At 47.6% G+C, this 27,803-nt stretch overlaps 1 protein-coding gene across 1 annotated transcript in view; it reads right to left on the bottom strand.

Annotated features, from left to right (window-relative positions):
- The window catches only part of LOC138915194 (neuroblastoma breakpoint family member 6-like), a 33,377-nt gene that overhangs the window by 3,224 nt on the left and 2,350 nt on the right, over positions 1–27,803 (bottom strand). Inside the window, exons 3-20 of the mRNA XM_070220016.1 lie at positions 27,586–27,688; positions 23,854–24,068; positions 20,093–20,144; positions 19,072–19,295; positions 16,311–16,362; positions 15,325–15,494; positions 14,413–14,464; positions 13,427–13,596; positions 12,515–12,566; positions 11,529–11,698; positions 10,509–10,587; positions 9,699–9,913; positions 8,571–8,619; positions 7,731–7,945; positions 6,596–6,647; positions 5,645–5,820; positions 3,491–3,727; positions 947–1,161 (exon numbers count right to left, since the gene is read on the bottom strand). Of these exons, the coding sequence (XP_070076117.1) occupies positions 956–1,161; positions 3,491–3,727; positions 5,645–5,820; positions 6,596–6,647; positions 7,731–7,945; positions 8,571–8,619; positions 9,699–9,913; positions 10,509–10,587; positions 11,529–11,698; positions 12,515–12,566; positions 13,427–13,596; positions 14,413–14,464; positions 15,325–15,494; positions 16,311–16,362; positions 19,072–19,295; positions 20,093–20,144; positions 23,854–24,068; positions 27,586–27,688 (2,489 nt within the window). The 3' untranslated portion in view covers positions 947–955. The remainder of the gene's footprint in view (positions 1–946; positions 1,162–3,490; positions 3,728–5,644; positions 5,821–6,595; positions 6,648–7,730; positions 7,946–8,570; positions 8,620–9,698; positions 9,914–10,508; positions 10,588–11,528; positions 11,699–12,514; positions 12,567–13,426; positions 13,597–14,412; positions 14,465–15,324; positions 15,495–16,310; positions 16,363–19,071; positions 19,296–20,092; positions 20,145–23,853; positions 24,069–27,585; positions 27,689–27,803) is intronic.

Raw genomic sequence — 27,803 nt, forward strand, 5'->3', positions numbered from 1 at the left:
TGCCAGCTCCGAGGAGGCCCTGAGGTGGGGACACTTGGTCCCTGGAAGCCCCATGCAGACCAGCCAAGGGCTGAGGAGAAACCCGACACCAGGCCAGTCCAGCACCCCGACCCAGGCTCTCAGTGAGGTTTTTTCTTTTTAAAGATTTGCCCTGAGCTAATATCTGTTGCTAATCTTTTTTGTTTTCTTCTTCTCCTCCTTAAAGCCCCACAGGACATGGTTGTATGTTCCAGTTGTGGGTCCTTCTAGTTTTGCGCTGTGGAACGCTGCCTCAGCATGGCCTGATGAGCAGTGCTATGTCTGTGCCCAGGATCTGAACCGGGAAAACCCTGGGCTGCTGAAGCAGAGCGCGTGAACTCAACCACATGGTCATGACCCAGCCACTCATTTAGTTTTTATAACCGGGGCTCTTTCTCCTCAGTTCCAACACTTCCTATTCACATGGAGAAGTCCAGGGTTAAGGGTTGGCCTAGGTCGGGTTCCCTAACACATACAGGAGGAATATCCATGTGCAAGTGATCCGTTTGGACAATGCTCCCAGAAGCAAGAGGCAGTGGAATTGGGGAAGCAGGGAAGGGAAGGCAAAGAAGCCAAGAAAGTGTGTGATTTCAGACAAAGCGCAATGTGTTCAGTGGCTCAAAGATGCTTTGTGATGAGGAGGACCATGGGGCTGGGCTTCCCCTTGACTAAGAAGAAAGGTGAGAGGGAATATCAGGACAGCGGCAGTGGAAACACAGCAGAGGTCAGAGTGCACACAGGAGACGGAGATGGAAGGGCCTGGCACAGTGGCAGCCCCCACGGAGGACAGAGGTGAGACCAGACAGAGGTAGCACCAGATGTTGAACAGAACAAACAAGGGAGAGAAAAAAGAGCAGGAGACTGAGCTATAAGCTTAGACAGAGAGCACTGAGGAATAAGTGCATCTGAGAGTCCCAGATGGGCTCACCTCTGGACCCTAAGCTTGAAGGCCAGGGAATCTGCATGCTAGTCTCCACTTGCTGAGCCGCAGTTTTCTTTTGAGAATCCTCTGTTGGATGACAATTGAGGCATCAATGTGACCAATGACTTGACACCCCTGCTTGCTGGCATCCGAACACTCAAGAGCATCACCCTTCAGCGTGGGAGGGGTCTTCATCCTGAGGGATGCGTCCAAACCCAGCTCTGAAAAGAAAACCACAGCCAACAGGATACAGTTATTCACGACCCACAGTGACTTACTCCCCACCCGAGAGCGACATCGAATAAGGAAAGTGGCTCAAACAACAACGGCCATCTGAAAGTCCGTGGGGGTGAGGTGAAGCCAATGCAGACAGTGAGATTTTCTTTTTTGTCGATCTTTCTTACAGTGCTCAGTGGTGATGAGATGGTCAGGAGGCAAACACACTCCCATTTGCCAAAAGATATCAAGAAAAACAGAATTGATAAAGACAGTGTCTCAGTAGAGAAGACAAAGGGAAGGAAATCACATGGACAGAGGTTGTCCTACTGGCAGGAAGGAGATTGTGGAGATCACGCAGAACCAGAGTGCACGGGAAAACATAGGAGAGAAAAAACTGGGGGAGGGTGAAAGCAGGGGAGTTTACAAAACTTGCATATATATATGTCATATATGTACCCTATACAAGGTACACACAAAATACACAGAATGTATGACATAATATATAAATACATCTATGCATATGTGTTCTTTTCTCTGATGGAGCAGGTGAATAAATAGGGATTTGGAGGCATTGAATGTGACATTCTAATCACTATTCTGGTCAGTTGAAATTGGAAAAAATTTAGAAGTGCAAGAAGAAGGAGAAACCCCGTGGCGAGAAACAGATGACCCGTGGAACACCAGGAGGAGGACGGTGAGGATAACACAAAGAGCATTGACGGAATCTCCAGAGAAGGATCGCTTACGTTCCCCCAAATTCCTCTGTGGAAACCGGATCCCCAGTGTGATGGTGTTTCGAGGTGGGGCCTTTGGGCAGCAGGGCCCTCAGGAATGGGATTAGTGCCCTCATAAAGGAGACCCCACAGAGCTCCCTTATCCCTTCCAGCACGTGAGGATGGCGCGAGAAGACAGTCTCTGTGAACCAGGAAGGGGGCTCTCCCCAAACCTCGAAGGTGCCAGCGCCGTGATGTTGCACCTCTCAGCCTCCAGAACTCCAATAAATAAATTTCTGCGGTTTCTATGTCACCCAGTCAATGGAATTTTTGTGCCAGCAGCCTGAATGGACTAAGAAACTATCGTTGGCCAAAAAACCTGGCGTGGAGCCTGGTTTCCTCCTCAGGCCCCTGTGGAAAGTGAGCAGGAAAGAGAGCGACTAGGCCAGTGAGGCTGCGTCTTGGCTGGGATTGGGGAAGCCAAGGAGAAGGAAAAAGAAAGGCTAGAGGGTGAGAAGACAACTCAACAGCCCAAGATCTGACGGCACTTGTCAGGGCTACGCCTCCCCTGACCCTCACTGAGACTTTCTGTAGGACCTGTCCACGAGCGACAGGGCGCTCCTTGTTGCCCCACCTCCGCTTGAGAACATGGGTCTCTCCTCCTTCCTCAGAGGACACCGTCACCTGAAGGATGAGCACCAGGCAGCTCCAGGGCCCAGGAGGAGATGCTGAGAGTGGTGGAGGGTGAGGAGGAGCAGACCCAGAGGAAACGATGTCAGGGTCTGGAAGCTCAGTTGGAAGCAACCTCTCAGGATCCTGAGGAGAAAAACACTGAGGACATGGACTTAGAGATGAGTAGAGCTGGTGAATTAAATCGAGTCTCCTAAAAGAGACTGCCTTGTGCACTTTAAGGATGAAGGTGGCCCTTTCCATGAAACAGAGGGGAAAACGTGAAGAATAAGGAGGACACTGAGCCATGCACCAGTGTTTCCATGGGGACTGAGTGTGTCTACGGCAGTGTTACTGGGGGCACCTAACAGGAAAACTGGCCTGATGATGGATCCTGAAAGAAGAGGGGGAAATGGGCAAACGTGCCTTTCTGACAGAGAAGGGAAGATGGGGTCCAGAGAGAGTGGAGACCCTCAAGACTGCTCTGCATCAGACGGAACAAGGCACGCGGAAACATTTGTAAGTGTTAAAGCACCAGAAAGATACGGGGGTGGATTTGACATACTCATAGTTGTTAGCAAGCAATTTTTATTGAATCAGACACTGTGGAAATGATGTCCTTAATACTCCCAAGAGTATTAACGCAGTATGAGTAAGAGTATGGAATGCAGACCTAATTCTCAGGGGATTCAGATGAGGGAATTGAGATGTAAATACCTAAGAGATTAAACAACCTGGCCAAGGGAAACAGCGGGTAAGATGCAAACCCGGGACCTGGGGCAGAGCTGATCCTAAAGCCCAGGCTCTCACCACCTCGCTCTCTCAGAGCCTCATGGGTTTCAACCTGACCCGAAGTGAGCATGGGAGAGGCCCCATTGCCGCCTCCCCCCACAACCCTGTGACGCCCAACACATGGACTAGAGCTTCCTATTCTTCTTTTCTTCCTTACCTTGGAAGAGTGAACCTCGGTTTCCAGGAACACTGTTGGCTGCAAAGCTCCAGGTGGTGAAAGAAAGACCAAGCGTGGCTTTGCCATCCCCGCAATGGAACTGGTCCAGCTGCAGCCCCAGATAATTGCTCCCCCAGCTGCTTGGCTCCAGCGGTGCTTGTGAAGTTTGCATCTCTGTCCTTTGGAAACTCAAGTTTCCACTCAAAGGCCCTTGCTGACAAGCCTCCCAGGAAGGAGCTGAAACAAGAAGTGGTTTCAGTAGGACCAATCCGAGTTTCCCGTTGCTAAGCTCTCCCAGATCACCCATTTCAGAAGTCCCTGCTTGTCAGTGGTCTCAGGAAACAAACTCAGACTTCATGTATATGAAGGAGATGTCGCCATGACGTGTGTGCCTGGGGAGGCCGAGATGGCAGGTGCCCAGGCTGCAGTGGCCCTGAAGTGGACAGTCACCCACTGGAGTCCAGAGGGCTTTGCATGGGCAGATGAGGTCATGCCTATTACTCTGTTACTAGTAACCTTAGTCCAGGAGCCTACAGAGAAGGTTCTAAAGAGGACTCAGGACATGGGGGAGAAAGAGTTGCTGGTGTCTGCCCTGAAGAATATCAGAGGAAGGGAAGAAGTATGGTCCCAAGGCTTCTGTTTCCAGTAAGAAGGGAGTTGGCAAACTGTAGACCAAGTTTGGAATCTTTGCAAAGTTCTGGAGCCTTTTGACCTTCCTTTTCTGTAAGTTTTGGCTGCCCTCCACCCACCCACACATATATATATTCTTTTGCCACTTGGTGGGGGGGGGGTCAGGTAGTAGCAGCTGTAAGTAATGAGGTAGAGGTCTGAGACCCTTATAAGAAACTTAGGGACCAGAGGTGCTACGGCATCAGGCTTGGTGTGGTTCTTCAGGGACGTAATATGCTGCACAGTCCTTATGTTACACACTCTTCCGGGGGTCTGGGATTTGGTCCCTAATCCAACATGTTTCAATTTCTTCTGTGAAATGAAAATCTATTCTCAGAAAGAGGGCTAACCAAAGACCTGAAATAGCCTCAGACCAGTCCAGGTCAGGCTAAGGCGGGTCATAACCCCCAGGGCCTTCTCCACACCACTGTGGGTTCCCCTTTCTCCTCCCCTCTGCACATCCTCATTGCCACCAATGTTTGTTTTAAATGTTTCGTAAAAATCTCATTTGGGATGGTGTTACCATGTAGATTCCTGACAACACACTCTATGAGACTCTCATCATTGACACCTGGATCCAGGAGTCTCCTTCTGCTTCTCTGATCCTGTCATCTCCACATGATCAAACGTCTGAATAATCCAATCACCCAGAAGTCCTGTTCTCATCATGGTCCAACTCTACACATGCAGACTCCTCCCCCTGCCTTTGTAGTCCTTCTGTCCTGTGGCCTCATGTTCTTCTTTGCTCATAAGTTAGACGAGGGTCCTATCAGGCACACTGGTTGTTGACATTTCCATGAGATTACAACACTAAGACGTGACTCATGCTTGAAGCTCTAACCCACACATGGAAGAAGTCACTGAGCCTACACAAAGGATGAAACTCATGGCCGTTTATGGAGGAGGGGAAACCAGAGCCAGAGCTCTGGCTTCATTGAAACCAAGGGGCACAGGCAGGATGCGGCATCTAGGATCTCGTTTTTAAATCTTCAGAGGGAGGTAGTCACCCCAGAGGAAGTAGAGCATCAGCTTTAAACCCCAAATCATGAGAACAGACCTCCAGAATAATTGAGTAAAACTGTTCCACGTGTGGATAGCCAGAGAGGAGTGGGAGACACTGCTCAGGAAATGCAATTAGCAGAAACACTGCAGGAGATGAGATGTGTCATCTTAAAGAAAGAGGTCTGACAAATACCTACTGTGCCCCTGCTGTAGTGCTGGCTGTGAGGTGGTCATGATCCCTTCTCTCTCCCACCTGGGGAAAAATGGCTTGCAGATGCCACTGAGGGACAGGCTGAGAGGGACATAGCTAGGGACTAGGCTGAGAGCACAGCTCCCAAGCCCTCCTGAAATCTGTACTTAAAACTCGGTCCAAGAGCCTGCAGAAAGTATCTCTCTACCTGGCCAGCCGTGGTGAGCTTAAAAAATATGGAGGCTAACTGGGAGACCACTTGGATTTATCTGCTTTCTGATGGGAGTACTCACTGGCTGCCTCCAGAGTCAATCTGACTTGAGGCTCATCACACGGAAAGGCAGTGCTTCTGAGGGGTTCCCCGGAGGCAGACAGATCACGAGGACTGGAAGGAGTCGAATTCTGTTCACCTGATGGATCTGGAAGGATTTCATTCACAATCTCCTTCTCCAGCAGCTCCCTCTCCAGACTGGTGAGAGAGGGAAGAGAAAAGAAGAGATCAAGAAGGATTAGACACCACAGTGTCCCAGCTGGTTCTGATTGAAGGGTAGGGTGCAAGGGACTGGGGCAAAGCCTGGCTGTCCTGGAACAGGAGAGAGGGAGAGAGAGAATGAGAGTGAGCAGAACGTGCTCAGTGCACTGGACCGACAGTGAGGTGGTGACGGGGCTGCGCTCTCCCTGTAAGGCAGACGCATCACACTCGGAGACCCAACGCAATGGCTTCCAGTTTGTGAATACATTGTGTTGAATCTACATATGGCAGCCCAGCGAATGCAGGCTTCGGAGGCATCGTGGACTCCCAGAGATCTTGTGCCTTCTAGGCCATTTTCTGTCAATACTGTGACCTGTTATGTTTTTTTTTCTTTTTTTTAATTTTGTCTAGATCCTTTCTGGCTATGCTATACCTATGAAGGACCTAAGGCCATCAGTTGGGAAAGCAGACATGCATCTCCTCCTTGTTTTAGCCTTCCAAGAGAGAACAAGGGATTTCTTTCAGGGCAGGAAATCCCTGAGACTGCTTAGCTCCCCTTGTCAGACCGAGGCCACGAGTACCACAAAGACAAGAGACAACCTCGTTCAAAGGGCTTTGCCATCGTTGCTGGAGTGAGCGGAATCAGCAGCAGGGGCAGTGCTGGTTCCCCCTCGCCTGTGAACCCTGGGGCTATTTGGCCCTCAGGGTCTTTCTTTCAGGTGCTCTCCCCACATTGTACCCTTGCTTATTAGCCCTCCTCATTCATTGCTACCTGGGGCTCAGCGATTCTTGTTCTTCCTCCTCGTCATCGTCTTCCAGGTTTTCTGCAAACAAAATCCAGACAGAGATGAAATAGTGCCCCTGCACCCGTTACAGACACAAAGGCCTGCCTGGGCATGGACAGCAATGACCTGTGTATGAGGGCAGGACACACTGAGAGAATTGCACTGACAGCCCCATGTGTGACTTTGAAGGAATGGCCTGGGATGGTGTCCTGACCCATCAGGCAAAATATCCTTGATCTGCTGGCTCCCCATCATGGCGTGCTCTGAGTTTAACTGGATAAAGATCAAATATCTTTTGTCTCCAGGTCATTGGGTAGTTGTCCAGTTTCCTTCTGGAATTCTCTAGTTCTCTCCTCCTCCTTCCACAAAGCTGGCTCCCAGTCTCAGTGACTCTATGTCCACTCAGAACCCCCACATAGACCCTACTCCTTTCTCTAAAAGGAGGATAGAAAACCCCATGACTCACCCCTCCATACATCCCGGGACTTCACGGGGACCTCCAAGTTGGCTTTTACATCATAAGAGGGAAAAATTTTCTTGTGGAAAGTGTTCTGTTACAAATCAACGTATCTGCCCCAAGATTTTCAGATTATAACTAAATAAACCCCAAACAGTTAGGAGTATGATCCCTTTCTGAAGCACATTCATGAGCATTCCCTTCTTTAGTAGTTACAGCTACCAGGCAACACACCTTTTGACCCATTTTACAGATGAGGAGACAGAAATCCAGGAAGGAGAAATCAAATACTCGCCTGTAGCTATAAAAGCCAGAGCTCAGGCAAGAGCCCGAGGAGCTCTAGCTCAGTCCACGATTCTTTTCACTCTAACAAGCTGCCTCCTGTCACGTCCTCCTTTGTGTGCTGTGACACCAGGTGGAGGCTGCCTCCTGCCCCAAAGGGCATGGTCCCTCAGGGAGGAAGCAGGCTCTTGGAGCACTATGACGTCCCCCTGTGCATTTCTCCCCTCTGCTCCCACCCAGCCAGTCGTGGTCCTGTCATGGCTCCAAGTGCGATGTGGACACCAGGACAGCTGGTGAAAGCGTTATGAGGGGAGATGCCGAGGCTCTTGTCAGCCAGGGACCTTGGAGGGGCTCAGCGCAGTCAGGACCTGTGGCCGCCTTACCTGGGCTAAGCTTGTGGACAAGGCGCTCTGCCAGCCTGGATCCCTCAGCCAGTTGTTCTTGGAATCCCTGTCCCCAGTCTCTGCCAATGTCACTGTGGGTGAGGAGGTCCCTGAGGTGCTGATGGAGGAGGACAGAGAGCTCTCTTCCTTCCCGTGACGTCTGGCGTATCTGGGTCAGCTTTCGTGCATGATCATGAATGAGGAAATGGTATTTCCTAGGCGGGAGGGAAGAGAAATCCTCAGAGTGGAAATGGGGTCATGAGAGATGATAAGGAGTTTGAGAGAGATTTCGGTGAGAATATCCCCAAAAGGCCTTCCAAGTAGAAATCTGCTCATTTTTGGTGGACCGCATGTTTTCTTCTTTCCTTTTGCATGTTACACACAGTGACCCAGTGAAAACACGCTCCTGAGACACTGGAGACTGGAAGAGATCTTGGAACTTCTAGGCCTCCTTCTCTAAAGGTTGAGGCAAAATAGGAATGTTTATTTAGTCTGGCTACTTTCCTTGTCATGAAATACCTACCAACACGCTCAGGCCCACATGCAGAGAGCAGGTATGGACCTGACTCTGGGTTTTGACCCTCCGGAGGAGAAGAAGGCATGTCTGAAGGGGCAGGACGTCTCTAGGCCTGGTTACCTCACTGGGAGTGAGACAGACTCCACATGCTGCAAAGAACATGGACGATCCAGATGGGGGGACTGGAGGAGACCAGCACAATCAGCCAGTTTTGTGCCTCCTTGCTTCAGGAAAGCAGCTACTTTTGACCTCTGCGTCTGTTCTTTCCAGAACCTTCTCTGCATTTGATTGTACATTACCCTCCTCTGATCCTTCACTGTTACCTGGGGGTCAGTGATCCCAGTTGTTCTTCAGCCTCCTCTTCGTGGTTTTCTGCAAAGAAATTGAGAAAAGTCCATTTAGACATGAGCTAGTTGCACTTCGACCGTTACAAATGCAGGTGCCTTTCTGGGCCTGGAGACACGAATTACCTCTACATGAGTTCAGAAAGGTGTCGTGTTTTGTCTGTAAAGAAATGGGCTGCCGTGGTATTCTGATGGATCAGGCAAAGTGGCCCTGATCTGATGGGTCCCAGATGGCATGCTCTGGTGGAACTGGGCAAGGAGTTAAAAATTGATTTGGTTACCCAGATCAAGAGATGCTTCTCCAGCTTTCCTAGGGGCTCCTCCCACTCTCTCCTCCCTCCTGCCACAAGGCTGGTTTCCAAGCTCAGTGACTCTGCATCTCATCATGCCTTTCACAGAGAACCTCCTCCTTTCTCTCAGGAGACGAAAAACAATTCTGTCCCATGAGTCTCACATGACTTGGTCCTTCGTGGGGACTTCCACGTCTGCTTCTACCGTTCACCAGGAAAATTCTCTCCTCGTTAAGTGCTAAGTATTCTAGTGTAAACCCACATCCCACTACCAGATTCTACCATACCCAGTACTGAAATCAACCCCAGTGAGTGACCCTAGCATTGTGAAAGTACGCTCATAGGCCTTCCCTATTGGAATGCTACAGCTACCATGCAACACATGTGTTAATCACGTTAGAGATGAAGACACTGAAATCCAGGAAGGAGACATCCGTCCCGCACCCACTGTTAGAAAAGACAGAACTCAGGCTGGAGCCTGGGAACGTCCACGCTTAGCTCAGGGCCCTTTTCCGCCTTACTAGCTGCCTCCTATCATGTCTGCCTTTCTGTGCTCTAAAACTGGGTGGAGGCTGCCCCCTGTCCCAAGGGCCATGGCAAATGAGGGAGGAAGCAGGCACTCGGAACACTATCACCTCCACCTTGTACATTTCTCCTCTCTGTCCTTCCACCCAGCCGCTCCTGGTCCTGTGATGACCCCAAGTGTGATGTGGAAACCAGGACAGATGGCAAAAACATTAGGAGGGGAGAAGTGGAGTCTCTTGTGAGCCGGGGACCTTGGAGGGCTCAGCACAATCAGGGCCTGTGGCCGCCTTACCTGGGCCGAGCTTGCTGACAAGGGCCTGGGACAGCCTGCATCCCTCAGCCAATTGCTCTTGGAAGGCCTGCCCCCGGAGGTTGTTAAGGTCACTGCGGCCCAGGAGCTCCTTGAGGTTCTGATTAAGCAGGAGGGATAGCTCTCTTCCTTCCCGTGTCTTTAGGCGTAACTGGGTCAGCTCTCGTGCCTGAAGTCGAATTAGAAATTCGAACTCCCTATGTTGGGTTAGAAAGGAAAACGTATAATTGGAATTGAGTCAAAGGTTCTTAGGACCTCCGCAGAGGTTTCTATGAGAACATCCCCCATTTGCCTTCAAAACAGAGTTTTTGGACATGTTTGGCAAATGCCTAAATAGTTTTGAAAGCTCCATCAGCGGCCAGGCAATACCAGCTCCTGAGGCATTGCAGACTCCAGCGTTCTTGTACCTTCTAGGCCACCTTCTCTCAGTGTCTAACATAATACCACTTTCGGGGGTCTAGTTACCTTCCCTGCTGTGAAATACCTGCCAACGACCTAAGATGAACTCTGCAGAAAGCGGATGTGAATCTCACCCTGCCTTTAACCAACCATCCATGAGAGGACACGTGATGTCCGCGAGTACAGGAAATCCATGAGAGTAGTTGGTTCACCTTGGTTCAGACTAACTCTACAAGTACCAGAAGGAGACTGCACAACCCCATTCAGAGGGCTGTGTCGTTGTTGGTTGAGGGAATGACAGGAGTGCAATCTGCAGGTTTGGGTGACCATCGCATCACAGATGTGGTCACCTTTGTGCTCCTTGATCTTTCTAGGACCCTTTCCATACTTTACCTGTCCTTTACCCTCTCCTGGTCGTTCATTTTGGACAGTGGTTCTCTCTCTTCCACATACTCCTCGTCTTCATGACTTTCTGCAGACAAATTCAGAAACGTCTAGTCAGATATCGGCCCGGCCCTGGTAGATCATCACCCCCATGTCCTCTGCCCTGAGTCGAGCAAACAGTTAAATACGTCTATTTTCACCAAAGATCACAGGGAACATGTCAGCAGCCTTCAAGAGGTGTTGCCGAAAGAGTCAGCTTGGCCCCAGCAGACACCCTGGTCTTTGGTGAGATAGGTGGGATTGTACACCAAGATGAGACTGATGGATGGAATCCATACACCCCTCGGAGGAAAGTGTATTTGGCGCTTTCAAGAGGCCAGGATCCTGGGTGATTCATAGAGGTGGGGCCACCAGGGCCCATGCCTTGATTTCAGCGAAAACTCCAGACATGGAAAGACAGAGGTATCTTTGTCTCGTTCCTCAGCAGACTGTTTAGCAAGGACAAGATATCTCAGAGGTGAGAGAGACCATATTCCAGAGCTGAGGAACCATGGTAACAACATCTCCAAAGAAATAGGAAAGACTACCACCCTCCTTGGACAGGCATTAATGCTCAGTTCAGGAACTCAATTAGGAAGAAAACTACAGGAGAGATCACAGGGCCCATCTTTCTAGAAGGAGCTCATGGAGACTCCTGTTGTGCAGGAGCATCAGTGGTGGCTGGAAGTGTGTTATGATCTCTTGAATCTCCCCACTCTGGTTTACCTGGTGTTCATCAGCCTGTGCTTGGCATTGGGTCCCAGGGTGACAGAGATTTGATGTGGGACTTGGAAGGGTGTACAGCTACTTGACACACCCCATGTTTGCGCTTACAACTGAATCTTAGATTCTGATTGAAACCAAGATGGGTCTCCAAGGCCTGCCATCAAAGAGACATTTGTGTACCCGGACAGAGGTGTGAGCACAAAGAACATGGAGGCTACCTGGGAGACCATTCGGAGCTTGTCCTCTTTCCAATAGAGTACTCACGGGCTCCATCCAGACGAGAGCAGATTTCATGCTCATCAGATGGGAGGGTGGGACTGTCGGGAGGGTGGCAGGAGTCAGACAAGTCATGGTGACTGGAAAGAGCCAAATACTTTTCATCCAAAGAATCCTGACACGCATCATCCATTTCCTCCTCCTCCTGCAGCTCCCAGCTGAGCCCAGAGGCACAAAGATAACAGAATATTAAACGAGGAAAGACTGGACACCGCAACTTCCCCACTGGTTCTGATTGGAAGACTAAGGGAGAGGTCACAGAAGGTAAAGAGGGCATCCCTTGAAACAGGAAGAAGATAACAGTCCTCCTCTGACTGCAACTAAGTGAGGCTGCCGTGGTGGGGGGAGGGAGGGCAGCAGGTGCTCACTGCCCCGTCCAGATAACAAGTTAATGAGGAAGGAGACTCAGCTCTCCTCTATGGCGCAGTCATGACACAGAGCACACAACGAGAACCACAGGAGTTCCTGCAACTCCAAAGCATAACTTCCGTGCCACTTTTCTTACAGAGGCCCAGTGAGTAAAGGCTCCTGGGGCATTGTGGGCTCCCAGACATCTCGTGCCTTCTAGGCCTGTTTCTGTCAATACTGTAATACCATAGACACATTTTTGTCGAGCTGTATGTCGTGCTATGAAATCCTCACCGTTCAACAGGCCAAATGTGCAGACAGAAGTTATGCAACTTCTCTTAGTTTTCCCCAAACAAGAGAGGACGCGTGGTCTCCCTGAGTGCAGGAAATCTCTAAGATTGGTTAGTTTGCCTTGTGTCAAGCTGATTCTAGGTTCCTAAACTTGAGACATTAATACCAAGTGGAAACTAACAGGACAAGTCCCAAGGAAACAGACAGCATTCTTAAGAGGGGTGATTCGTGGTAGCGTGACGGGATGAAACAGGTCTACTGGTACTTTCTAATTCTCCCTGGATTTGAGATCTTCAGATGTCACCATTGCTTTCACAACCAGGATTATCAGTTACCTGGGGGCGGTTGGCTCATCTCTGTCCTCATCCTTCTGATCTTTTTGAGTTTCTGCAAATAAATTTGGACAGGGCCAGTCATCATAAAAAGTTGCTTCTTGACACATTACCAACCCAGGGGCCTGTTTCAACCCAGGGACATAAGTCTTCTCAGCGTGAGAACAGGATAGTCTCAGAATATTCCAGGAGGCCTCGGGTTGTGTCTTCTGAAAAGGGACGAGGCTTCCTTTCCTGAGTCATAGGGCAGACTGTCTCTGAATTGGCAGATCAATACAACAAAGTTCTCTTCCCTGAACCTGGGCAAAGAGTTCAACATATTCTTCCCGAGGTCATGAGGAGCTCATCTAGTTGCTTTCTGGAAAGGCTGTGGCAAGATTCAGCTCTTACTCCATCAGGTATGCTGGCTGCTGTTGGTTTGGACGAAGTTATACACCGAGACTAGACTGATGGATGGAATTTAATCACTCCTAAAGAGCAAAGAATCTATGGTGCCACCTGGAGAACAGGATTCTTGCTATTCCAAGTGGTGGAGGGTGCCAGGGTTCACACCACGCCCTGGGTGGTAAACTTCCAGACACATTCAAGAGGTGTTTATCTTTTGACACTTAGGTGGCTCCCTACTGAGGGTAAACCAACTTAGAGGAGACAGAGACTGCTGTTTGCAGTGGAGCAGGCATGGTAACGGGGATGACAGAGATTTGGCCTGGGACTCGGAAGAGTGTCGAACTACCTGACCCACCTGATGTGTGTGCTTAAAACTGAGTCCTAGATTCTGATTGAAACCAAGGTGGGTCTCCAAGGCCTGCCATCAAAGAGACATTTGTGTACCCGGACAGAGGTGTGAGCACAAAGAACATGGAGGCTACCTGGGAGACCATTCGGAGCTTGTCCTCTTTCCAATAGAGTACTCACGGGCTCCATCCAGACGAGAGCAGATTTCATGCTCATCAGATGGGAGGGTGGGACTGTCGGGAGGGTGGCAGGAGTCAGACAAGTCATGGTGACTGGAAAGAGCCAAATACTTTTCATCCAAAGAATCCTGACACGCATCATCCATTTCCTCCTCCTCCTGCAGCTCCCAGCTGAGCCCAGAGGCACAAAGATAACAGAATATTAAACGAGGAAAGACTGGACACCGCAACTTCCCCACTGGTTCTGATTGGAAGACTAAGGGAGAGGTCACAGAAGGTAAAGAGGGCATCCCTTGAAACAGGAAGAAGATAACAGTCCTCCTCTGACTGCAACTAAGTGAGGCTGCCGTGGTGGGGGGAGGGAGGGCAGCAGGTGCTCACTGCCCCGTCCAGATAACAAGTTAATGAGGAAGGAGACTCAGCTCTCCTCTATGGCGCAGTCATGACACAGAGCACACAACGAGAACCACAGGAGTTCCTGCAACTCCAAAGCATAACTTCCGTGCCACTTTTCTTACAGAGGCCCAGTGAGTAAAGGCTCCTGGGGCATTGTGGGCTCCCAGACATCTCGTGCCTTCTAGGCCTGTTTCTGTCAATACTGTAATACCATAGACACATTTTTGTCGAGCTGTATGTCGTGCTATGAAATCCTCACCGTTCAACAGGCCAAATGTGCAGACAGAAGTTATGCAACTTCTCTTAGTTTTCCCCAAACAAGAGAGGACGCGTGGTCTCCCTGAGTGCAGGAAATCTCTAAGATTGGTTAGTTTGCCTTGTGTCAAGCTGATTCTAGGTTCCTAAACTTGAGACATTAATACCAAGTGGAAACTAACAGGACAAGTCCCAAGGAAACAGACAGCATTCTTAAGAGGGGTGATTCGTGGTAGCGTGACGGGATGAAACAGGTCTACTGGTACTTTCTAATTCTCCCTGGATTTGAGATCTTCAGATGTCACCATTGCTTTCACAACCAGGATTATCAGTTACCTGGGGGCGGTTGGCTCATCTCTGTCCTCATCCTTCTGATCTTTTTGAGTTTCTGCAAATAAATTTGGACAGGGCCAGTCATCATAAAAAGTTGCTTCTTGACACATTACCAACCCAGGGGCCTGTTTCAACCCAGGGACATAAGTCTTCTCAGCGTGAGAACAGGATAGTCTCAGAATATTCCAGGAGGCCTCGGGTTGTGTCTTCTGAAAAGGGACGAGGCTTCCTTTCCTGAGTCATAGGGCAGACTGTCTCTGAATTGGCAGATCAATACAACAAAGTTCTCTTCCCTGAACCTGGGCAAAGAGTTCAACATATTCTTCCCGAGGTCATGAGGAGCTCATCTAGTTGCTTTCTGGAAAGGCTGTGGCAAGATTCAGCTCTTACTCCATCAGGTATGCTGGCTGCTGTTGGTTTGGACGAAGTTATACACCGAGACTAGACTGATGGATGGAATTTAATCACTCCTAAAGAGCAAAGAATCTATGGTGCCACCTGGAGAACAGGATTCTTGCTATTCCAAGTGGTGGAGGGTGCCAGGGTTCACACCACGCCCTGGGTGGTAAACTTCCAGACACATTCAAGAGGTGTTTATCTTTTGACACTTAGGTGGCTCCCTACTGAGGGTAAACCAACTTAGAGGAGACAGAGACTGCTGTTTGCAGTGGAGCAGGCATGGTAACGGGGATGACAGAGATTTGGCCTGGGACTCGGAAGAGTGTCGAACTACCTGACCCACCTGATGTGTGTGCTTAAAACTGAGTCCTAGATTCTGATTGAAACCAAGGTGGGTCTCCAAGGCCTGCCATCAAAGAGACATTTGTGTACCCGGACAGAGGTGTGAGCACAAAGAACATGGAGGCTACCTGGGAGACCATTCGGAGCTTGTCCTCTTTCCAATAGAGTACTCACGGGCTCCATCCAGACGAGAGCAGATTTCATGCTCATCAGATGGGAGGGTGGGACTGTCGGGAGGGTGGCAGGAGTCAGACAAGTCATGGTGACTGGAAAGAGCCAAATACTTTTCATCCAAAGAATCCTGACACGCATCATCCATTTCCTCCTCCTCCTGCAGCTCCCAGCTGAGCCCAGAGGCACAAAGATAACAGAATATTAAACGAGGAAAGACTGGACACCGCAACTTCCCCACTGGTTCTGATTGGAAGACTAAGGGAGAGGTCACAGAAGGTAAAGAGGGCATCCCTTGAAACAGGAAGAAGATAACAGTCCTCCTCTGACTGCAACTAAGTGAGGCTGCCGTGGTGGGGGGAGGGAGGGCAGCAGGTGCTCACTGCCCCGTCCAGATAACAAGTTAATGAGGAAGGAGACTCAGCTCTCCTCTATGGCGCAGTCATGACACAGAGCACACAACGAGAACCACAGGAGTTCCTGCAACTCCAAAGCATAACTTCCGTGCCACTTTTCTTACAGAGGCCCAGTGAGTAAAGGCTCCTGGGGCATTGTGGGCTCCCAGACATCTCGTGCCTTCTAGGCCTGTTTCTGTCAATACTGTAATACCATAGACACATTTTTGTCGAGCTGTATGTCGTGCTATGAAATCCTCACCGTTCAACAGGCCAAATGTGCAGACAGAAGTTATGCAACTTCTCTTAGTTTTCCCCAAACAAGAGAGGACGCGTGGTCTCCCTGAGTGCAGGAAATCTCTAAGATTGGTTAGTTTGCCTTGTGTCAAGCTGATTCTAGGTTCCTAAACTTGAGACATTAATACCAAGTGGAAACTAACAGGACAAGTCCCAAGGAAACAGACAGCATTCTTAAGAGGGGTGATTCGTGGTAGCGTGACGGGATGAAACAGGTCTACTGGTACTTTCTAATTCTCCCTGGATTTGAGATCTTCAGATGTCACCATTGCTTTCACAACCAGGATTATCAGTTACCTGGGGGCGGTTGGCTCATCTCTGTCCTCATCCTTCTGATCTTTTTGAGTTTCTGCAAATAAATTTGGACAGGGCCAGTCATCATAAAAAGTTGCTTCTTGACACATTACCAACCCAGGGGCCTGTTTCAACCCAGGGACATAAGTCTTCTCAGCGTGAGAACAGGATAGTCTCAGAATATTCCAGGAGGCCTCGGGTTGTGTCTTCTGAAAAGGGACGAGGCTTCCTTTCCTGAGTCATAGGGCAGACTGTCTCTGAATTGGCAGATCAATACAACAAAGTTCTCTTCCCTGAACCTGGGCAAAGAGTTCAACATATTCTTCCCGAGGTCATGAGGAGCTCATCTAGTTGCTTTCTGGAAAGGCTGTGGCAAGATTCAGCTCTTACTCCATCAGGTATGCTGGCTGCTGTTGGTTTGGACGAAGTTATACACCGAGACTAGACTGATGGATGGAATTTAATCACTCCTAAAGAGCAAAGAATCTATGGTGCCACCTGGAGAACAGGATTCTTGCTATTCCAAGTGGTGGAGGGTGCCAGGGTTCACACCACGCCCTGGGTGGTAAACTTCCAGACACATTCAAGAGGTGTTTATCTTTTGACACTTAGGTGGCTCCCTACTGAGGGTAAACCAACTTAGAGGAGACAGAGACTGCTGTTTGCAGTGGAGCAGGCATGGTAACGGGGATGACAGAGATTTGGCCTGGGACTCGGAAGAGTGTCGAACTACCTGACCCACCTGATGTGTGTGCTTAAAACTGAGTCCTAGATTCTGATTGAAACCAAGATGGGTCTCCAAGGCCTGCCATCAAAGAGACATTTGTGTACCCGGACAGAGGTGTGAGCACAAAGAACATGGAGGCTACCTGGGAGACCATTCGGAGCTTGTCCTCTTTCCAATAGAGTACTCACGGGCTCCATCCAGACGAGAGCAGATTTCATGCTCATCAGATGGGAGGGTGGGACTGTCGGGAGGGTGGCAGGAGTCAGACAAGTCATGGTGACTGGAAAGAGCCAAATACTTTTCATCCAAAGAATCCTGACACGCATCATCCATTTCCTCCTCCTCCTGCAGCTCCCAGCTGAGCCCAGAGGCACAAAGATAACAGAATATTAAACGAGGAAAGACTGGACACCGCAACTTCCCCACTGGTTCTGATTGGAAGACTAAGGGAGAGGTCACAGAAGGTAAAGAGGGCATCCCTTGAAACAGGAAGAAGATAACAGTCCTCCTCTGACTGCAACTAAGTGAGGCTGCCGTGGTGGGGGGAGGGAGGGCAGCAGGTGCTCACTGCCCCGTCCAGATAACAAGTTAATGAGGAAGGAGACTCAGCTCTCCTCTATGGCGCAGTCATGACACAGAGCACACAACGAGAACCACAGGAGTTCCTGCAACTCCAAAGCATAACTTCCGTGCCACTTTTCTTACAGAGGCCCAGTGAGTAAAGGCTCCTGGGGCATTGTGGGCTCCCAGACATCTCGTGCCTTCTAGGCCTGTTTCTGTCAATACTGTAATACCATAGACACATTTTTGTCGAGCTGTATGTCGTGCTATGAAATCCTCACCGTTCAACAGGCCAAATGTGCAGACAGAAGTTATGCAACTTCTCTTAGTTTTCCCCAAACAAGAGAGGACGCGTGGTCTCCCTGAGTGCAGGAAATCTCTAAGATTGGTTAGTTTGCCTTGTGTCAAGCTGATTCTAGGTTCCTAAACTTGAGACATTAATACCAAGTGGAAACTAACAGGACAAGTCCCAAGGAAACAGCATTCTTCAGAGGGGTGATTCGTGGTAGCGTGACGGGATGAAACAGGTCTACTGGTACTTTCTAATTCTCCCTGGATTTGAGATCTTCAGATGTCACCATTGCTTTCACAACCAGGATTATCAGTTACCTGGGGGCTGTTGGCTCATCTCTGTCCTCATCCTTCTGATCTTTTTGAGTTTCTGCAAATAAATTTGGACAGGGCCAGTCATCATAAAAAGTTGCTTCTTGACACATTACCAACCCAGGGGCCTGTTTCAACCCAGGGACATAAGTCTTCTCAGCGTGAGAACAGGATAGTCTCAGAATATTCCAGGAGGCCTCGGGTTGTGTCTTCTGAAAAGGGACGAGGCTTCCTTTCCTGAGTCATAGGGCAGACTGTCTCTGAATTGGCAGATCAATACAACAAAGTTCTCTTCCCTGAACCTGGGCAAAGAGTTCAACATATTCTTCCCGAGGTCATGAGGAGCTCATCTAGTTGCTTTCTGGAAAGGCTGTGGCAAGATTCAGCTCTTACTCCATCAGGTATGCTGGCTGCTGTTGGTTTGGACGAAGTTATACACCGAGACTAGACTGATGGATGGAATTTAATCACTCCTAAAGAGCAAAGAATCTATGGTGCCACCTGGAGAACAGGATTCTTGCTATTCCAAGTGGTGGAGGGTGCCAGGGTTCACACCACGCCCTGGGTGGTAAACTTCCAGACACATTCAAGAGGTGTTTATCTTTTGACACTTAGGTGGCTCCCTACTGAGGGTAAACCAACTTAGAGGAGACAGAGACTGCTGTTTGCAGTGGAGCAGGCATGGTAACGGGGATGACAGAGATTTGGCCTGGGACTCGGAAGAGTGTCGAACTACCTGACCCACCTGATGTGTGTGCTTAAAACTGAGTCCTAGATTCTGATTCAAACCAAGTTACGTCTCCAGGGCCAGACTGAAGAGATGACATATCTTGACCTGGACAGGGACATGGGGAACATGAATATGGACACTACCTGGGAGACCTGTTGGAGCTTTCTTCTCCTGTTGATGGGAGTACTCAGTAGCTGCAACCAGAGCAGAGAAGTCTTCATGCTCCTCAGACAAGAAAACATTGGTGCTCGGAGGCTCGTGGGAACCAGACGTGTACTGGTGACTGGAAGAAGTCACAGGGCCTTCATCCACTGACCCCTTCAGGGCTTCTTTCACACTCTCTTTTTCCTGTAGCTCTGTGCTCAGGCTAGGGGAAAAAGAATATGATGAAACCAAGAAGGATCGGATGCCAGAGTCCCAGGTGGTCCTGATTGGTGGTAGAGAGATTGGTGACAGAAAGTGAGGGACAGTCCCCTCAAAGAGAAAGAAAACAATCCTCCTATGATGAGGGCATGGTCTGGCTGCCCCTGAGAGCAGGAGAGAGGGGAGTGGGCGCTCAGTGAACTGGCCAGATAGCACTCAATGAGGAAGGAGAATCAACTCTACCTGGATGGTACAGCAATGGCACTCAGCAGACACAGAGAACCAGAACAGTGGCTCAACTGCGTGCAGAAATGGTGTTGAATTTTACATACTGCCACCCAAGGAATGCACGTTCCTGACACATTGTACATGCCCAGAGACCTTGTGCCTTCTAGACTTCTTTCTATCAATATTGTGACGGGACATGATTGTTTTGGTCTAATTACATTTCTTGCTATGAAATGCATGCCAACAAGCTAAAGTCCACCATTCAGAAAGCAGATATCCATCTCATCTTAGGTTTAGCCACAGAGGAGAGAACAGATGGATTCTGTGACTACAACAAATTCCCTGAGACGGGTTAATTTCCCTTACGTAAGTATGACAAGTATCACAAAAGCAAATGACAACCTTTTTAGAAGGCTTTTTCCTGATCGCTTAAGTGAATGGAATAATTCAACCAGCAGTTTCTGTCACTTTTGCCTTAGAAATCCGTGGCTAGTGTTGGCCTCTCGGTCTTTATTTGGGAACCATCCTCTGATTTTACCCATCCTCTTCCAGGCCCTGATCATTCCTTGTTACCTGGGGTCCACTGATGCTTTTTCTTCTTTGTTCTCCTCCTCTGCATGATTTTCTGCAGAAAAATTCAGAAATTCCAAATTCAGAAATGTCCAGCAGGCACTAAGGAGTTCCATGCCACCCATTGGCCTGCTCTCAAAGAAACTATTTGACCAGAGCCTAACCAACTGGGATTTTACCACATCCCAACTGACCTTGGGGAAAGGAAATGCCCAATTCCAGCCCCTCTAGCCTTCCTTTTCCATCGAGGGGAGCAGGAAGGTGAACCCAGAGAAGCTCTTGTGAAGGCCACAGCCCAGGGACCCAGGCTGACTCACAGACTGAGCCCTGATCATAGGACTACAGAATGTTTCCACACACACACACACACACACACACACACACCCCTTACCAGCACATCCATAGGGATCCTAGATGATAACAGGGGAATATAACGGAAAGGATACAACTGAAAGAACTGCACGTTCTCAGGCCTCATTTAGGCAGAAATCACCAGGGACAATCAGGAGAGCTGAGAACACAAAACCAAGAACTCCAGAGGAGATTTAAGCCTCTGACATCTACAGCTCCAATAAACAGGAAACCCAGCCTAACCCCTAGCCAGATAAAGACAAAACTTCACACTAAGGCCTACTTACCTCAAATCCTTTACCCAGTATATCATGTTTGGCTTTTAACAAAACATTAAAAGACACACTGTGAGACAAAAAAAAAACAGTTTGAGGAAAGAAACTAAGCATTAGAACCAGGCTCCAATATGGCAGACATGGTGGAATTACTAGAGCAGGAATTTAAAATGACAGTGATTAACATGCTAATGGCTCCAAAGGGAAAGGTGGACAGCATGCAGGAACATAAGGGGAAGGTAAGTAGAAAGATGGGAACTCTAAGAAAGAATCCAAAGGAGATGGTAGAAATGAAAAACACTGGGACAGAAATGGAGAGTGCCTTAGAGGTTCAACAATACACTGGACACGGCTGAGCAAAGAACCTGTGAGCTTGGAGAAATATCGAGAGAAATTTCTAAAACTGAAATGCAAAGAGGAAAAACAATGAAAAGGAAGAGATGATCCAAGAACTGTGGAACAATCACAAGAGGTGTAAATATGTGTAACGTGACTATCAGAAGGAGCATGGAAGAAGCATTTGAAGCAATAATGACTGAGAATTTCCTAAAAATTTCTTCAGTTTTCGCCACCCAAAGGTTTTTTTTTTTTTAATATTGGCACCTGAGCTAACAACTGTTCCCAATCTTCTTTTTTTTCTGCCTTGTCTCCCCAAATCCCCCCAGTACATAGTTGTACATTCTACTCTGGGTTCTTTTAGTTGTGGCATATGGGATGCTGCCTCATTATGGTTTAATGAGAAGCGCAATGTACGCATCCAGGATCTGAATCAGTGAAACCCTGCACTGCCGAGTGGAGCGTGTGAACTTAACCACTTGGCCGTGGGGCCAGCATCCCCTAAAATTAATTATAGACATTGAACCACAGATCCAGGAAGCTCAGAGAATAGCAACCAGGGAAATACCAAAATGTATACACCTAGGAAAGAATATCATATTCAAAATGCAGAAAATCAACGACAAAAGAAAAGTCTAAATGAAGCCAGAGGGAAAAATACCTTACCCGGAGAAGAGTAAGGATAAGAGGTATATCAGACTTCTCTGAAACCATGCAAGCAAGAAGAGAAGGGAGTATAAGGAAGACACCCCACCCACCTCGAATTCTGTATCCAGTAAATTATCCTCCATCAGCAAGAGAAAAAGACAACATTCCTAGACAAAGAAGTATTGAAGGATTTTGTCACCAGTAGGCCTGCCTTGCAAGAAATGTTCAAAGAACTTCCTCAGAACAAAGGAAAATGATATAAATCAGAAACTGGCATCTACACAAAGAAAGGAAGAGCATTTTGAAGCAATGAATTCAAATACAATAATTTATTTGTCTTTTTCTTGATTGATCTAACTGATAACTGTTCAAAACAATAGTAGCAATAATGGATTTGGATAAGCAGCTTATGGATAAGTGGAATGAATGACAGTAATGCTCTAACGGATGGGTGGAATGAATTGGGAATACTGTGTTATTAGGCACTTGTGTTAGCCATGAAACAGTACTCTGTTCTTTGAAAGAGCACTTGGATGATTTTTAAATGTACATTGCAAACTCCAGGGCAACCACTGAAAAAGAAGAAAGAAAAAATAAGAGTACAGTTGACATGCCAAGAGAGGAGGAAAAAACGGAATCACGTAAAATTCTTTTTCACAACCAGAGAAGATGGAAAAAGAGTGGAAGACAAAGAAAAGAAACCAGGAAGAGAACAATGAATATAAAACAGTAACTAATATGGTAGACGTTAATCCAAGTATATCAACAAAAACCTTCCAAGTCAGTGGTCTAAATGCACCAATTAAAAGATAGACTGTCAGAGCGGATGAAAAAATAAGACTTAATTAGATGATGTGTATAAGATACCCACTTTAAATAAAAAGGCACAGATAGAATAAGAGAAACAGGATGGAGAAAGATATACCACGCTATCACTGATCAAAACAAAGCTGCAGTAGCTCAAACAATTTCAGACAAAGCAGACTTCAGACCAATGAAAATGATCAGGGATAAAGAGGGGTGTCACGTAACAAAACGGGGTCCATTCTCCAAAGACATAACAGTTTTTAAGCTGCACCTAGGAGAAGAGCACGAAAATAACTGAGGCAAAAAGTGAGAGCTGCAAGGAGAAGTAGATGAATCCGGTATTACAGTTGGAGATTTCAACACCCCTCTGTCAGAAACAGAGAGATCCAGCAGGCAGAAAATCAGGAAGGATAGAGTTGAAATAAACAGCACCATCAATCAACTTGATAGAATCGACACTTCTACAATTCTTCATCAAACGAGGGAAGAACACAGATTCTTCTCAAGCTCACACGGAACATTCTCTAGGGCAGGCACTATGCTGAGAAGGAATGAGAAGACAGAAGATACAGATTACTCATATGAGAAGTGAAAGAGGGACTGGCACTACTGATCCCATGGACATCAAATGGATAATCAAGGAATGTTAGGAACCAATCTGTGCCCTGAAGTTTGAAATGCATCCATTACTTGAAACACACAATCTACCAGCATTCCCACAAGGAGAAACAGATCATCTGAATAGGCTTATATCTACTACAGAAATTGAAACAACAAAAGAATCTTCCCAAACAGAAAGCACCAGGCCCAGATAAGTTCACTGGTGAATTCTATCAAATATTTAAGGAAGAAATTAGGCCAGTTGTCTACCATCTCTTCCAGAAAATAGAAACAGAGGGAATACATCCTAACACATTCTATGAAGTCAGCATTCTCCTAATACAAAAACCAGACAAAGATGTTACGAAAAGGAACACTCCAGGCCAATAAGTCTCACGAACATAGGTGCAAAAATCATCAACAAGATTTGACAGATTGAATCCAAGAAAGTATACAAAGAATTATACACCACAACCAAGTGAGATTGATTCCAGCTATGAAAAGGGGGTTCAACACTCAAAAATCAATTAATGTGATTCACTGTCCATCAGGAAAGAAACCTCTAGTTGGACCACTGTGGCCTGTACCCAGTGCATTTCTCCTCTCTGTTCCCACCCTGCCAGTGCTGCTCCTGTGATGGCCCCAAATGGGACATGGAAACCAGAACAACTGGTTAAAAAAAAAAAATCCTCGTGAGTGGAATCTCTTGGAGCAGCTCAGTGCAGTCAGGGCCTATGACCGCCTTACCTGGGCTGAGCTTTCGGGCAAGGCGCTTCACCAGCCTGCAGCCCTCAGCCAGTCGTTCTTGAAAGCCCTGACCCTGGAAGTTGGTAGGGTCATCGTGGGTGAGAAGGTTCCTGAGGTGCTGCTTGAGGAGCACAGAGACTTCTCTGCCTTTCTCTATCGTTTGCCGTAACTGGGCCAGCTCTCGAGCCTGATCTTGGATTAGGACATCGTATTTCCTAAGGTGGCACAGAAGAGACCATTTAAACATGCAAAGAGTCGAACCATAGGTTATAAGATTTTTCATGGAGATTTGTGTGAGAACATCCCCAAGGAGCTATTGTAGCAGAATTCTGGCACATGTATGGTGACCTGCTGATGCTAGCCTGCTATCAGTTCCCCTCCATTAAACCCAGCATATGTGGGGCTAAAACCACAGCACTCTTTCCCCGCTTACTCCCTGGCTCCAGAATACTCTACCCACCATGGAGACAAAGCACCTGGGTTCCCTATCATCTCCTCCTCCCCCCTGCAAACAGTGTCCCAAGGCCGAATGCAGGCTGGTGGGAAAGTTCCGACCAGCAAGGCCACTGAGTCCCCCGACCATCTGCAAGCAGCCACAATCCTCACAAACCTTTAAAAACACTCACCTCCCCTCTTTCGGTGAGACGAGATGAAATGAGACAAATGTGAGGGCTCCCTCTCATCTCCTGGCTCATGTCACCCGAAATAACAACCCTCTCCTTGCCTTAAGCCTGGTGTTCCAGTTTTTATTGGGCCCCTCTTGTGTGGCGGGCAAAGAACCGATGTTTGTAGGTGGTAAAATCTTATGAGCCCACCAGAAGGCTCTTGCCCATGGGTCCATGGCCCCAGGCCAACTGGGATTTCCTGGGAAGCAGTCCTGCAGCCACCTCGGTCATTTGCCCTAGCGACTGCCCTCAGTACTTTCCATCTGCCTCGGAGCCACTGACCCCTAGGCCCATTTTCTTATGGCGAGGAAACAGATTCTAGATTGGTTTGTTTGCTGCTTCTTCCTTCTGGGAAGTCGATGGACTCTGAAATAGAGTAAGTTGCCTCAGAGATGCCCATGAAGTTCCTTCCCCTCTTTTGGGGTCCCCTCCATTCACGGAAGGGCCAACTCGGGTCCTTTCCATTCACGGAGGGGCCGTCTGGGCGCGCATTTGGAGTGGGAACAGTTGTAGGACTTTCTACCCTCCATCTGGGAACTGGTTCACTGGTGTCTGGTATTTCTGTGTCTGGATCTGAGTGTCTCTCTGTCGCTGTGTATCGGAATGGGAAACGTGCTGTCTGTCACCAAGCAGAGCCCATTGGGGTTAATTCTGAGTAGATGGTCTAATTATAGTTAGAAGCCAATGTCTGAAAGGGATGATTTTCTTTTGTGACTCTGTTTGACCACAATACTCTTGAAACTCTGGAGAGAAGATGGCCAAACAATGGATCCTTAAGTTAGAAAACTTTTTTAGAGAGCTCTCTTCATAAAGAGCTGTTTTACTGGTCCCTATGAAAAGACCAAATTAAAAGGAAAATACAACGACTAATCTCAAAAACGTCATCAAATTTGGGGTCTCAGCTTCTTCTTGTGGTCTCACAGATGCAAATGGAAACATCAAGTTAACAAAGAGAAGTGAAGAAGGGAAGAGTGACAGAACTCACTCACTCCAACAGGATGGCAATCTTTAGTCATTAAAAAGAAAGAGCAGGGTGAATAGAGCAGACACAAATACAGTCAAAACGAAGCTTTGACTAAAACACTGCCTAAGGTTGGATGGGCTAAAGGGACCCCAGATTGGCCCCCAACATTCAAGAATATCAGACAAACTTGTTCTATTTCTTCCAGTTTGAAAAATATTTTAAAAGTCAGTAGACAGAAATCACAGCGAGAAACCTATCAACACTTGTTTGGGGCAACAATTAGGCTGCTCAGGTTGGTACAAGTATAAAGATTAAAGTGTTTACCCTAATATTACATGAGGAGATTATGTCAACTTTGCCTGGATGCTTTTTTGGGATTAAATATTATGCCTAGCTGAGAATACATTCCCTACATAACACTGTAATACCAAAACTTGTGAGTGAAATTCTAATATAAGTTATAATTAGGGGTACAAGAGTTGAAAAAATTAAGATAAAGGTTTGTCCAAGTTGGTGTATGTAAATAGACCTTCTGTAAAACAATTACGTCTGTTTTGCTGCATTGCATTACGGATTCTGCAGTGGGAATAAACATTATGTGTCGCTGGGGAACGTGTCCCTTGCCTGATATTGCAAGAGCTCATAAACCCACCCTTCAGGCTCTGCGAATCGGACATGTAGAGGAGATCTCACTTTACAATGGCCAAAATGAGGCAGTTTCAGTTTACTCAAACCGATACATGCAATCGGAACAAGCCAGCTACAACAGGAAGCCTATTTTAATCTTTTGATGCTTCTAAAGAAAATAAGAAATATTTTACTGCCTCTTTAAGAGAAAAATCATTAAATAATTAAACATGCCAGGGCAGAAGCGAAGCCTGCTGCTGCTTTCTCTTCTCTCACTGAGATTTGCCACTTCAACTCCCCCAAAATGCCTGATCTGAAACTAAACAGCTGAAAATAGGCAAACTTTTGAGATAATTTGGAATTATAATGGCCACTCTGGGGAACCTCTGCTTCAGATGAGTCCACCTGAGGGGTCACCCTTCAAAGAGAGGATTCAAAATCTCTTCCAACGGAACACAGTCTTTAATTAATATACAGAACCTCCTAAAAGACAAAGCTATTTAACAGGATCTAAAATGAACTTTGGGAAATAAAAGCCTGTTTAAGTGTGCTGGTTTGATTTAAAATAGACGTGTTCTCAGACTTATCAGCAGTGGATACAATGCAGACATACAGCCTGGGTTTACTCGTCAAATGAGCTCATGTTCTCTCTGTTACAACATTTGTCAACAAGAGTAATAACTTAGAATAACAGCTGATTTTGTTTAATGTCTCATGAGGTTTTTGTGGACGATGTAAATATAACTCTTGAGAACGGGTAAACGAAATAGATGTAAGTCTGTCACCATGCAAAGTTGTTCCAATATTGTGGACTACCGTCCCTGTGCTCTACATTCCAACCCCATGACTTACTTATTTTGTAACTGGAAGGTTGTACCTCTTAATCCCCTTCACCCATTTCACCCACCCCCAACCCCTCCTCCCTCTGGTAATCACCACTTTATTTCCTGTTTCTATGAGTCTGTTTGTTTGGTTTGGTTTGTTTTCTAGATTCCGTATAGAGGTGGAGAAAAAGAAACCCTCCTAGACTGTTGTTGGGAATATAAATTGGTGCAGCCACTGTGGAAAACAGTCTGGAGGTTTCTCAAAACCTTTAGAAAGACAGCTTTTTTTCAGAGAAAGTCTGACAAACTGTAGTCAGTCAGGAGGTGATTGTGATTAAAGGTAAATGCGGTAGTGATTGCACCACATCCTGAATGTCCTAAATGCCAATGAATGCTTCACTCGAATTTAGCCAACTTTAGGTTCTGTGAATTTCACCTCAATAAGTTTTATTTTAAAAAAAGACTCAAGGAACCTTTGAGTAATTGGAGTCCATAGTTTACCAATTATTGTTCTCTAATGGTGTTATGCAAATTCGTATGCATGTGGCTGCCATGAAAATTTGGGCCATTCTCCTGGCCCAGAGTTGCTCCTTGCCCCCTTCAGAGATGCCTACAACTTCCCAGCAGACGTCCAGCACAGAGCCCCGCTTACTTGAGCTTCTCCGCTAACGTTGACTTCTCTGTGGGCTTCCCCTCCTGGAACTGCAGCTTCTCCCCCAGCACCGATTCAATGATGTCTTTGCACGCTCCAGACTCTGAGGAAAGACAGAGAGGCCGGCCTCAGTGGAAAGCTGGCCATGCTGCTGGGGTCACTGCCTGCAAGGGAGGAGGCAGGCTCCATCTTCTTCTCTCAGAGGCAGATAGAACCCC

This window comes from Equus caballus, chromosome 8 (genome assembly GCF_041296265.1).
Source record: "Equus caballus isolate H_3958 breed thoroughbred chromosome 8, TB-T2T, whole genome shotgun sequence".
NCBI classification, from domain to species: Eukaryota; Metazoa; Chordata; class Mammalia; order Perissodactyla; family Equidae; genus Equus; species Equus caballus.